The 14,303-nt window shown below is 36.6% G+C and overlaps 1 protein-coding gene across 1 annotated transcript in view; it reads right to left on the reverse strand.

Annotated features, from left to right (window-relative positions):
* The window catches only part of LOC107662369 (proteasome subunit beta type-7-like), a 5,531-nt gene extending 1,580 nt beyond the window's left edge, over window positions 1-3,951 (reverse strand). Inside the window, exons 1-6 of the mRNA XM_016452356.1 lie at window positions 3,851-3,951; window positions 2,871-2,964; window positions 2,643-2,740; window positions 2,388-2,528; window positions 388-503; window positions 84-142 (exon numbers count right to left, since the gene is read on the reverse strand). Of these exons, the coding sequence (XP_016307842.1) occupies window positions 84-142; window positions 388-503; window positions 2,388-2,528; window positions 2,643-2,740; window positions 2,871-2,964; window positions 3,851-3,912 (570 nt within the window). The 5' untranslated portion in view covers window positions 3,913-3,951. The remainder of the gene's footprint in view (window positions 1-83; window positions 143-387; window positions 504-2,387; window positions 2,529-2,642; window positions 2,741-2,870; window positions 2,965-3,850) is intronic.
* Window positions 3,952-14,303: the final 10,352 nt, after the last annotated feature.

Here is a 14,303-nt window from a genome sequence, read left to right on the forward strand (position 1 = left end):
TTGCTAAGATCAAACTTCTGAACGGTAAAAAAAAAAAAAAACAGAGCCAAAAAGACACGTAAATGCACACGAGGGAGGGTTACCTCCATATTGGGCCTGTAGCGATCCTCAAAGACTGCCATTGCTGCCAGAGATCCAGAACCTGATGAGACAAACACATGCTAATGTTACCAGTGAGAAACAGCCAATCAAAAGGATCATCTTCTGCAATAACAGATTAAACAGATTAAATGATGCATGTTATCTTGTCATATGGGGCACACTAGCAAAGCCAGTCAGTCAGAGAGACATCTATTTTGGCACCAATCAAAAGCTTTTCAGAAACACAATGTCTTCCTCTTCTGGTGGAATGGGAAGATGATTCATAGGTATGTAAGTGTAACTCACCCATAGTGACGTAGGGCAGTTTATCTGTTGATCCGTGTGGATAGATGCTGTATAAGTGTGGGCCATTGCAGTCAACCCCTCCAAGGACTAACGCAGCGCCAATATATCCCTGATACCTACATATGAAAACACAGGGTATACACTCCCGATCAAAAGATTGGAATAAAGATTTGTATTATGTTTTTGAAACAAGTTTCTTATGCTCACCAAGGCTGCATATATTTGATAAAAAAAATACAATAAAAACAATAATATTGTGAATTGGTATTACAACTTAAAATAACTGTTTATTTGAATATTGTTAGGCCCTGTGTCCACCAAAGCGTTTTTAGCCAGCTGAAAACGCCAGGTGCTCTGCTGAAAACGCCCAGCTGCGAGCGCTTGAGCGCTTTTTGTGGCGCAGCGTTTTTTCAGTTGAGACGCTTTGGTTGCTATGATACGGAATATCCGCTAAACTGTTACTTGTATCTGATTTGGTAGATAATTTGTTTCTGACTAAAATGTTGACACAATGTAGAGTACTTGCTCTGGTCCTTGCTTTGGATGGAGGGGTGGTTGAACCACGTAGAAAGAAAGGACGGACCCGCCGGTCTGTGTGGGTTCATGAGATTTTGGGCGCGCGAAAACAGCTCGGTGAGTATCATCGTTTGGTCCAAGAACTGAAGTTGGACGGAAGCCGGTGCAAGGAGTACTTTCGTATGAGCTGGGCACAATTTGAAGTGTTGCTTCAGAAAATCGGACCTTCTATTACAAGGCGAGACACAAATGTTGTGCTTGTTGACACGTCGTTGTAACAAAATTACTGTTGTGACAGTTGATAGGTGTGGAATTTGCCCCGCCCCTCCTGCACTCTGATTGGTTAGCTGACTAGAAAGTGACAGTGATGAGCGCAGCGTTTTATCCAAAGTTGAACATTCTTCAACTCTCGGCGCGAGAAAAAAACGCCCAAACGCTCAGCGCTCAGCGCGAAAAAGACGCTCAGCGCGCTCCTGGCGTTTTAAAAAACGCGGCGCTCCCATTGAGAACAACTGAAAAAACACGCTAGCCGCGGGGAAAAACGCTTTGGTGGACACAGGGCCTTAGAACCATACTTTATTCAAAAAAGCTGAATTTTCAGCATCATTACTCATCTTCAGTCTCACATGATCCTTATTAGTTATTGTTAGTTTTCATTATTATCAGTAGTGAAAAAATGTAGTTGCTTAATATTTTTGTGGAAACTAGTGCTGGGTGGTATCACCAAAAATGTATATCACGGTATTTTTCAAAATTATACCGGTTTCACGGTACATGACGGTATTTTTTTTTCATGCATGACCGGGTGTTAACCATATTTTCTACTGATTGAGGGTCCCTCACCACAGTGCAACAGTGAAAAGGAACCCCTTTCAAACAGTGTCGCGTTCCGAACGTTATTTAAGCAACATACACCGGTATTGCGGTATTTTAAAAATTCATATCATAACAAAAATAAACACCGGTATTCGGTATGAACCGGTATACCGCCCAGCACTAGTGGAAACCATGATACATTTTTTGAGATTCTCTGATGAATAGAAAAGCATTTATTTGAAGCACAGGTCTTTTGTAACATCTTCACTGATGAAGACTGCTGAATATTTTTTTTTAATCTTACAAACTTTGAGTGGTAGTGTATTGTGTTGTTTCCACAAAAAAAGAAAAATTATTAAGCAGCACAACGGTTTTCAACTTTGATAACAAGAAATGTTTCTTGAGCAGCAAATCAGTATATTAGAATGATTTCTGAAGGATCATGTGACACTGAAGACTGGAGTAATGATGCTGAAAATTCAGCTTTGCATCACAAGAATAAATTACATTTTCAAATATATTCAAATAGAAAACAGTTCTTTTAAATTGGTATAATATTTCACAATATACCTGTTTTACTGTATTTTTGATCAGCAACATCCAGCCTTCTTTCAAAAATACTTTAAAACCTTAATTATTCATCATGGAGCGCTGTGATGATTCATTACCTGAAGAGCATCTGTTTGAGCATGCGGTTGGCGGTGGTGACTCGTGGGAGACGGCCTGTGGACAGAGAATGGAGCTCCAGGTTGGAGGAGATGATCTGTGTGGTCATCTCAGTGTCCGCCGCGGTACCGGCTCCACAACAGCTACAGAACAAGAGGAAGAGAGAGCGAGATGGTTTCAGAACAATGGCAATGGATTTCAGGGATTGTAAATTAGTTTCATTTTAAAACTGTCTATAACAATGTGTTTGTACTCACTATATGTTGGGAGAGATGTAGTGAATTTTAGAGCAATTCTTATCAGCGACGACCATTCCTTCAGTCGCACGAGTGTCTGCACCTAAAACAACACCATCCTGAGAGCGAGAGAGATGATTTTTATTTGGCGATTTTCCTTTTAGGTCACCTTTTTTTTGGACAGATATGAGGTTATGAAGTTAAACCGTTTACTTTTAGATATTACACTCAGCTATGCTTTTTTCTTACCTTGTAAACGACTCCACAAATGGTGGTGCCGGTTTTACGAGCAGCAGGAGAGCTGAAACCGAGCTTATTGATGTCTGCCTCCAGAAGAGCATTTCTATAAAAACACACACATTTAATATTTTTTCCCCAACTTCATTTTATTTATTCAGCCCTTTATATTTCAACTCCGCTCTTTCATGAACTTGGATAAGATTCTACATTAGCAACAAAAAAGCAAACAGCTATTTGTTTTGACCAGTCAGCATATGTGTGTATTATGTTGTTGACTCGTACTGACAGCATGTCAACAACAGATTGATCCGCAAAGTTCTGCTGACAACTAGTGGACACTTCTAACACACCCTTATATCAGCACTCTTTTGTGGTTAATACAAAAAGATTTACCTTTATGATGAAACAACCAAATTAAGCCAACCTAATGAGGTTTTTATAACAGAAATCATTCATTACATTACAAAACAACAAATGAAAGCTTCGTCTTTGATGTTAACGTTACAAGACTCAGTCATGCAAGTTAATTTTTCTCTTAAGTTATTAATCAAAAACAAATCGCAGACCGACTTGATGAATTAAAAGAAGTTGTTTTTAATGTAAAAATGAACAAACTCATGTAATTTGAGAGTTTAAATGTTAATTTAGACTGAACTTGCGACATAGACTATAAGCGCGGGGTCGTAGCCCACCAATAACAACACAATCTCAACAATAATAAACAAAAACACGTTAACCTCACAAAACATATTTCTAACTTTTAAACATAACATATTATGTCAATTGATGTGTTTTTCATTCAATAAAACCGCTATTCAAATGAGCTTGGAGAAATTCTCCTGAGTCATTCACACAGGCCGTGACTCAACCGATCCCTAAAAGGCCTTTAAAATACACTCAAACTCTTTATTGTTTCACCGAATCAATAATATAAAAACTACCCCACTTCACCGGCTAAATTCCTGTTTATATAAAGCGAGAAATCTCACCTCTTGCAGTTTTCGAAACTGAAACCACCGGAGTGATACTGGCACACTGAGACGCTCGCCATGATTCTGCGGTCCCGTTTCCGGGAAGCGCGAGACTAGCTTCCCTGTGTTACACGCTTGAGCTTCCGCGCCCCACCTCATTTCTATCATAGACATATGTGATTTCTATAGCATAAGCGCGGTAGGAACCTATAGAGCAGGAACATATACCATGTAACACGTGCTTCTCCCTCACGCTCTCGCCATATCGTTCCGATTCAGATTCTAGAAACAGCCGACATGGAAAATCAGCGTTTACATTCCCAACTCACTATGACACGTTATAGTTCTTGTAATATAACTACCGTTACTGTACTGTAGAAAGATAATGGAGTGTTGTCACACCATTTGGACTCAGTTGTCACAATGAGAACCTGGTTTTTGACATTTATTTGAAGGAAATGTAATGTAATTGAATGTATCATTTAATTTCAAATATATATATATATATATATATGAAGCTTTAAGAGACCTAGGACAAAAGCTGCTTTAAACGCAAAGGATGGTCACACCAAATGTTGATTTCATTTAGTTAATATAAGTTAATTGATAAAGACAATCTATGACATAACAAAGCACACAAGTGCCTAAAACTTAAAAGTAGGCTACTGTAGCTTTGCAGGTAGGTTTCTTGAAGCATCTTGGAGATGTTGCCACAGTTCTTCTGGATTTAGTCTGTCTCAGTTTGTTCTGTTTCTTCACGTCATTCCAGACAGACTGGATGATGATCAGATCAGATCTCAGTGTGGAGCACTGGCTGCAGTTCTACTCCGCCATCATTGAATCTGTCCTCTGCACTTCTATAACTGTCTGGTTCGGCTCAGCTACACTCATTCTGATTCTGATTCTGATTCTGTCAGACTCCTTGTGCTAACAAAAATCTCACTGCTCACTGAATTATTACAATTAATGGCAAAATGAATGTTTGAAAATGTAAACTGATATTTCCTACTGACACACTACAGCAAAAGATAGAAATAACTGACTTAAAACCATTTTAGCTGGAGAAAATACTAGTGTTCTAATAATTTTGGCCACCACTGTATAATACATAACATTTTTAGATATTTTATATTCAAAACACGAAAAGTAAAAATAAGTATACATTTAAGTACACAGGCAAAAGACACTGATTACTGATTAAAACAAATGTTTTTTTTTCTTCTTCTTTTTTTACATTTTGTGTTACATTCTTTTTGTCCCAAAGATGTTCAAAGACAGTTTTGTTATTTTACAAGTTTGTTCAGTAGTGGAGAACATCCAACAAAATACCAACATCCACAAACGTTGAGTTTAATGTTTTATCACTATATTCAGACATATATGATAATTACCCCTAACAGGAATGACCTGTAAAACTGGTTTTAGGATTGATGAGTGTATACAGGTGCATCTCAATAAATTAGAATGTCGTGGAAAAGTTCATTTATTTCAGTAATTCAACTCAAATTGTGAAACTCGTGTATTAAATAAATTCAATGCACACAGACTGAAGTAGTTTAAGTCTTTGGTTCTTTTAATTGTGATGATTTTCCTGTATAACACTTAGTGTTCAGTTCTACATGTGGCCTCTAGAAGGCAGTATACACTCAGATCTTAGTATGCCAATTGGAACAGGGTAAGAGTCAAACTTTTCCATACTGTACATTTCCTTGATTATATTGGAGATTTGAGGCTGCTATACGTAGTCTTTCTCTTGAGCTATGCACTGCTAATTTTGTCATCTTACTCTTTCCTGAACACAAAATACAGTTACGACTGGCTTTGTTAAAAAACAGTTTGTAGGCCTACATTTCCGTATGCCGTATGACTTGATGCCTATAGTTATTTCTCCAGCCATTAGATGAGACTTCACTAAATGTTTGGAACAGCGTGCGCCGAAATACTTCCATTTGAAAGAGAATTGAATACAGTAAAGAGAAATAAGCACAAAAGATTCCATCAATCTAAACGCGCTCTTCTCATCCACTCGAAATGAAACGAAACAAAAACTAGCTCAAATAGTCCAGCAAACTGCAGAGACTGCCTGCATCCGCGTGTGTTTATGTGTGTGTGTGATTGAAAAAAAAAGATGACAGCTTTCCTTTCATTAGTTTCTTTCACCACACATTCTCCTTTTCATTCAAATTCCAACTGAAAGGATACTTTGAATCATAATCATGTTTTGCATTTTTAGTGCTCTGAAAGAATGTGTGTGAATGCATGTGTTTGTGTGTATCAGATCTGGTCAGTAAGGACATACTTTTACATGGTTGTCATGGAGACAGTATTCAGTGGGAGGATTCAGGTGTAAGGTGTGCTATCTCGCGCTGAGCTTCCTCCCTATTATACAGAGCTCTGCTAAACGCTCTGTGCATTAATGATTGAGTCATACTACAAGATAGGGTATATTTTATGCTTTAAAAAAAATCTAAATAGTATTTTATCTATTAAGGAAAACATATTGTAATCTTACACAATTATTTTGTGCACCCATATGTTTCAGTTTGCTGAATGTCTCTTAAAGAAATAGTTCACCCCAAAAAATTTCACCCACGAAGATTTGCTGAAAATGTACTCACTCTCAGGCCATCCAAGATGTAGATGAGTTTGTTTCTTCATCAGAACAGGTTTGGAGAAATGTAGCATTACATCACTTGCTCACCAATGGATCCTCTGCAGTGAATGGGTGCCGTCAGAATGAGAGTCCAAACAGCTGATAAAAACATCACAATAATCCACACCACTCCAGTCCATCAGTTAACATCTTATGACGGGAAAAGCTACATGTTTCTAAGAAACAAATCCATCATTAAAGCATTTTAACTTTAAACTATTGTTTGTTTGTTTTTTTTGTCTTTTTTCAAACATGCAGCTTTTCACTTCACAGGATGTTGATGGTTGATGGTTGTCGTGTGGATTACTGGTGGATTATTGTGATTGTGGTGTTTTTATCAGCTCTTTGGACTCTCATTCTGACGGCACCCATTCACTGCAGAGGATGAAACAATAAATTTCTCCAATTCTAATTCCAAAGAAACAAACTCAATTACATCTTGGATGGCCTGAGGGGGAGTACATTTTCAGCAGAGCTTTTGAAGCAAGTGAGTCTTGAGTTCAAAATAATTAATACAAATGTTATTAATAATAAAAAACAATTGGAAAAAAACTATTGGGTTTTTGTCAAGGGAACCAGGGTGATGCTAACTTCAGGTTCCTACAAAAATGCATCATCACAGCCTCTATTTACTGGCACAAACATTTGACAGTAACTCTACCGCCCCCTTGAGTACTGAAGCTTTTTACCACTACAGTAATACAAGAGCACACTTGCAATACATACATTTCTGGCTAACTCTCTCCATTTCTTTCTCTTTTTCTTCAGTAAATCAGAATTAATGAGCAGTTCTGGGCAGATGTGAGAGTCAGATCACTAATTAAACAACACAGGAAATTACTCTTCATGAGAAAACACTTGCATGTGAGCGTGTGGAAGATTTATAGACAGGGATGATGGGTAAACAAAGTCTAACCTCTCTCTGACCCGTCCTCCTGGCATAACATGAAAAACATACACATCAAACAAAAAACACACTTAGCCAAATATTGTCTATACATATTTCTATTGCAGTATACCCACAAATATGTATTTTATGATGAAACAAACACATATGCTCATTAATGCGCATGTTATGCGCTTCATAATAGACTCTTTACACAACGCACACCAGAGGAAGACTTTTCTTCCTCACGGATGTGATAAGTGTCTCTCCCACAAGGATCCACAGGATGTGTGGGACAAACTACACACACACACACACACACACACACACACACACACACACACACACACACACACACAGGTTTAATATAGTGTCTTCAGACAATGAAAGCAGTGTTAGGAACATTGTGCTCTCCTTCTGGCCTCATCAGTTCAGGCAGAGAGCAGAAAAATAAATATGAATATGCATTAATTAATCTCACTCACAAAAAAAAAAAAAACACAGATTCAGTATTCCTCATAATGAATAAAAATAATGCAACTCAGAATATGACGCAAACCTGCAATAATTAAATGTTAAACAACACAAATATACTTTATGTATTTAATCCCATTCTATTAACCAATATCTTTGCTTCTGACCTTCGATGATCCAGTTCAACCATACTAATAAGCAAAAATTACTCTCAGTATTCCTCAAAATGAATACAAATAATGCAACTCAGAATATGACGCAAACCTGATTATAACATAATTAAATGTTAAACAACACAAATATCCTTTATGTATTTAATCCCATTCTATTAACCAATGTCTTTGCTTCTGACCTTCGATGATCCAGTTCAACCATACTAATAAGCAAAAATCACTGTAGACAAACATTTGTGTGTCTTTTTTTTATTGCTGAAGTGTGTTGAAATTTCTTCTTCTGCATTCTACTTTACTTTCCCTTCAGCCTGAGGCTTATTCATTTCACTTTTGGTGTGAAAAGGCTTTTATATTTGGCAAAAATAGAACTTTTTTATTTTAAAAACAAACAAGCAAGCCCTGTCCAGATTTAAAAAGTAACGCAAAAGTAACGTAACGCATTACTTTCCATAAAAAGTAACTAACTAACGTAATTAGTTACTTTTTTATGGAGTAACGCAATATTATAATGCATTGCTTTTAAAAGTAACTTTCCACAACACTGTTTACTGGTGACACTGGGAAAGCGGTTATTAAGTTGTTGAGCTGTCCTGGGTCATTTTGATCTCTCAGTTTCCACAAGGATGATGGGTAATCTGATCATATGACATCACTGTGATGTAATCACAGCACAGGTAACAAAACACTGATTTGTAAAGGAGCGTATACAGAAAACATGGACATTAGCTTAGTCACTAAGCACTTTAGCATTGGTTATCAGGACAGTTCTTCATACACTGACTGAGCCTTAGTGCATGAAGAATTGTCATGATAGCCACTGCTAAATCCAAACCCTAACCTGAACTCGAACCCAAACAAATCTATAAGTCACAGGTTTCACTGGGATCCTGGAGGTGTTTCTCAAATGTGTGTGTGTCTGTTTGAAAGAAACAAAGACTGGAGAAACTGAAGGGAAGAGCTCAAATGATCCGGTATCAAACAGTTTGATCAGACGCAAATGGTTGTCATGGTAACCTGTGCCAGGCAGGTGGCACGGAGCGGACAAGGTCATTAAGTTTTTGATGTAACTTTAGGACAACCGCAGGTGGGCAGTCTCTGATCAGATAACTAAATACACCCAAGGTTAATGCTGACACACACACACACACACACACAACTGCCACATGGATCCTGGTGTATTTGAATTTATAGTCAGTCAAAATCTGACAAGCACCTCAAATGTTCAAAAACAGTCAAGCCACTGTTTACTGACAACGAAGGAAACGTTTTAGTGAAAATTTATGCTGAAAATTGTCAAAACACAAAAAAGTTGTGAATTAATATGAGAACAGTCCACAGCTGTCTCTTTATTTTACTGTCATTAAAGGGTTAGTTAGCACCATTAAAGTATGGTTGTCATATTGATTATCAACCTGTATTTGAGATTTTTGTTATGTGTGAATATTGGCTATTTAATTTACATTCTAATTTCCCCTATTTTTTTGTATTTATGTGAACTAATTAACACTCAAAATGAATATTTAAAAACTCTAATATTTAGTAACATTGTTAAATGTTATCTTTAGCCAACAAATATCAAGATGAAAATTTGTATCCTATACTGTACATAATGATACGATGCCTAACTTCACTTATGGCATTTAAAATGATAGATTTTAGCTTTCAGCTTTTTATTTTAAATTTATTTAGAACCGAGATTTGGGCATGCAATTTCCTAAGAGGGGAACAAAATATAAAAAACAAATATGTCACCGAAGCAAGATTATTACTGTTAAATAAAATCATTAAAATAAGAATAATAAACTAAAACAATACTTGAAAAAAAAAACAATAACTGAAATAAAACATTTAAAAACAAAACTTAATTCAGCTAGCTGCCAAGGAAACATTTTCAATAAGTTAGCTTGATGTACTAAAATAACTAAAACTAAAGTTGAAACAAAAATGAATAAAAACTCGTAAAAAAAACAATAAAATCAACAAAAACACAACAAAACTATACTGAAATTTAAATATAAAAACTAATTCAAACTATTAATAAAAAAAAACTTTTAATAATTGCTCATTTATCTTTGTTTTACTTTTTTAGTTTTTAAATCAAAATGTAGAAAATCTTAGTACATTTTATTTATTTATTTTTTTATTACATTTTGGTAATGTAGTTCAATCAAGTTAGGGTTTTGGCCCTCTGCAGTAAAACATTTAAGCAACAAAATTATATAGAATTTTAATATCTGCAATTTATCACTTATCAGCCATAACTCACAACAAATTATTGACTTATTTATATTTTAATATCAGTGCAGCAGCATTTGGAACAACATGAGGGTCAATACATAATTTGAACATTCAATTTAGGGCAAACAGAACAAACGTTTCTGACATCACTTCCAGCCTAGGTCACGGTATGTGACATCACTGGTTCTGACAACGAAAAAGAACTATCTATTAAAAGGACAGAGATGTGATATACAGGAGGGTGTTAGCAGAGGTATCGAGCTGTTTATGTGTATGTGTGTCCTTTCTGAGGGTGAAGGTTTTTGGGTCTTCAGGAAAGCAGCCATGTGAAAAAGGTGGTATGAGGTCTTTCATGTCAAATGACCAATTAATGGAGCTGAAGAGGCCCTTAAGTCTGTCGTGTTTGCACACACCCTCCCTCAAACACACATACACACTCAAACATCCACACACTGGCTGAAAAGACCCATTTTACGGCTCTCTAACACATCAGCCACTCACACACCTGTTCCCACGTCCACTCTCTCACACAGACACACGCTGCCCTGGCACTAAACCAGAAGCTCTCCCGTTAATTGTGTCCTGACTTTCACTCCGGCTCTCTCAGGTGCAGTACTGAACCCTCTCACACACTCACGCACATGCACAACCATGCACACACACACACACACACACACACACAGCTCTTTGAAGATCTGTGAAAAGAAAAATGATTTTTTTTCCCATTTTAATTTTGCACTTTCAAAAGAGCCAGCTGTGCTCTCCCGCTCTCCCCCTTTTCTCGATTTTCTTCCTCTCCTTGCAAAGGCTCTGTGTTAGATTGTAGTGCAGTATAAAGGAAAAAATTTAATTTGTATTGACTTGGATGTTTACTCACATAATTGTATTCAATCAAATTTTTGTTTTACTTAATATTATTTACATTTAAATACCATGGAATCTGTAAAGGCAATGAGAAAACTGTTTTGTTATTTATTCTTGTTTTATTTATTTGTATATTCACATGTTTCAGGAAAATTATTTTTTGTTTTATTTTTGTACTCTTTGATTATTTTTCATTCAATTTATTTTTCATGTTATTTTAGAAATGTAATTTTTGAAATCTTGCGCATTTGCAATTTTTATTTTTTTTTATTTTAAATGAAATGAGAAATATGATATTTATTTTGGTATATTTAAATGTTTCTGGAAAAGATCTATTTTGAAGATCTAATAGATTGAAAGATTTATTTTCTAGACAATTCTATATTTTTTCTATCTATTTTGCACTGCATGAAATAATTTGGTTTTAATTTTTAGAATATGATGCTGTACTTCTGCTATTTTTCTTAGTGAAAAGAATGTGGACAGTTAAGTCATGCTTAAAAATGAAATATCATTGCATAAAAAAAAATCAAACTATGCAACATTAATTAAAAGAAAAAGAGCATAAGCTCGGTTTTCAAGCAAAACTTCACAGAAAATGCTTTGGTGGCTTTAAATGATAATTTAAATGATAAATATGTTTGAAATGCTATCGCTTTATAGTGTTATCTAATGCAAACTGCTGTAAGTACTGTAGGTTTACAGTACCTTGAAATATCAGTTCCAAAATCATTCTGTTGGTACCATAGGCGGAGGGTGGACCAACTCCAGGGTAAGGCTAAAAGCAGCCAAATCTATTAACTATAAACATCATAAACCTGTCTTTTTAGGCAAGAACCAGACATGAGTGTCATGTAGGCTACTAAAATATGTTTAATGGGACTGAATTTGTATTTAACGTGATTACAATTTAATTCAATTTAAAAAACATTAGAAATTGGTAATTATAAAACTTTTCCTTTCCAAGGTTATTCAAACAGCGAATAAAGTATTATAAAGAAAGTGAAATTATCACTAACTTTGATCTATCGCGAGTTTAAGCGATAAGCTTAAAAGCACTCTCAAAAAAAAAAAAAAAACTATCGTTAACTTATAATCACATAAGCTGTCTACGCTGTGAAATGAGTCTCGTAGTAATAGATTAAATTTGTTTGTGCAGGGGCATTTTTGTCCAATTTAGTGGCATTTTTGCCCCAACTCGCTAAGCCTTCCCCAGCCGTACACACGCTCCACCTATGGTTGGTACACTTATAAGGCACATTTCTTTCTCACACTCCCTCCGAAGTTTGGCTAGGGGGTACGAAATTCCGCGAAATGGGTGGGTTGCTTTACGGCAACAAGTACCCGCATACAGCTACCCACTGTAATTACGACAGTGATATTGTATATTTACGACAGTGAATTTCTCGCTTATCTCTAGGGGGCTCCAAAGTCGTAAAAAATAGCCTACCAAAACTAATCTGAAAATGATGGTTTGCGAATCATTAATCAGATCGAGACTTCGGAGCGCAGATTGTGATTCGAATCATTTGATTTAGATCGGAACTTCAGAGCGTTTTGATTCAGATCAGAACTTCGGAGCAGATTCGCAAATCATTTCGCGAATGGAATGATTCACAATCTAGCTACACTCCGAAGTCGCAATCTGAAATGATGGTTCGCGAATCTTTTGATTCAGATGGGAACTTCGAAATGCAGATCGCGAAAAATTTGATTTAGAACAGAACTACCAAGTGGGTTCGCAAATCTTTTGATTCAGGTCAGAACTTTGGAATGCAGAACGCGAATTAGATCAGAAATTCAGAGCGGGTTCGTGAATCTATTGATTCAAATCAGGACTTCGCGGATCGCAAATCATTTCATATCAGGACATCGGTGTGGGTTCGCAAATCATTTGATTCAGATCAAGACCTCGGAGCCGATTCTTGAATCTTTTTTTTTTAAGACTTATTTTTGGCATTTTTATTTTGATAGGACAGTACAGCAGTGACAGGAAGTGAAGTAGGAGAGAGAGAGAGGAGCAGGATCAGGAAAGGTCCACAAGCCGGGACTCGAACTCAGGACACCCGGAGCGCAACAGCACTATATGTCAGCACACTGCCCACTAGGCTATTAGTGCCAACAGGATTTGTGAATCCCTACCAATATCCAGCGACCACTAAATTATCCCTAGCAATAATTTTGATCAAACAATTAAATGTCCCCACCAATGCCAAAATCAAACCCACGCCCTGGGAAACTAATATCTGGTTTAAATAATTTGTATTTATTAATTTGAAACAACACAGTTAAGCACATTCATAACAAATGTCATTAACACAAACATGTTACATGAAAGAGAACTTGACCAATCAGACACTCCACTATACAAAAATGAAACATGCTGAGATATCATAATCAGCTTGGCCTAAGCTTGAGAGGGGCTTAATATTGAGATGACATTTCATAAGAGTCGCACACACACAAACACTCTCTTACACACTCACACATTAGAACGCATAGAGACACAAACACATCTGAATAGTTATTTATGCCCATTGATTCTCTCAGCTTCACAGAATCAGCAGTGTTAGTGTTAAGGCAGAATTGCAAGTCCTAACCTCCCCTTTCCTCAGCATATGCACACACGCTCAGCTCTTTTTAAACGCACAGTCTTCTGGTGTTTAAGTGTGCAGTGACTGATAAATACAGGCATAAAGAGCTCTGTTCAAAAGTGTGCTGCCTTGAGATTACATATCATAAGAAGCGTATATGATGCTGTCTAAGTAGGCAGCTCACTAGGTTTTATGGCAGAGCTATTATGGGTGTGCTTTGTGTTGATTGAGGCCTTCCCTCTTTCTTTCTTTCTCCCTCTCGCTTTCCATCTTAAAAAGGGAATGTTAATGAAGGTTGCTTAGCTCGTTTACTGGCCCCTTTTGAGGAAATCATTAGATTTCAACTTATCGTTTCATTTGTGCTTTAGTTTGTAATTATTGAAATACCTCATTTGTCATGACAGACATGTTGCCGCTTCCTGTCTAAGGGGCCGTTTGCACGACAATGTTTTCAGCCAAAAACGGGAAACATTTTATGCGTTTTGCCTGTTCATTTACACGACAACGGCGTTTTGGGGCCTGAAAACGCATATTTTTGAAAACAGGTTTCAAAGTGCAAGTTTTTGAAAATGCCACCGTTATCGTTTCA

Source organism: Sinocyclocheilus anshuiensis, unplaced genomic scaffold, assembly GCF_001515605.1.
Source record: "Sinocyclocheilus anshuiensis isolate Anshui unplaced genomic scaffold, SAMN03320099.WGS_v1.1 scaffold457, whole genome shotgun sequence".
Taxonomy (NCBI): domain Eukaryota; kingdom Metazoa; phylum Chordata; class Actinopteri; order Cypriniformes; family Cyprinidae; genus Sinocyclocheilus; species Sinocyclocheilus anshuiensis.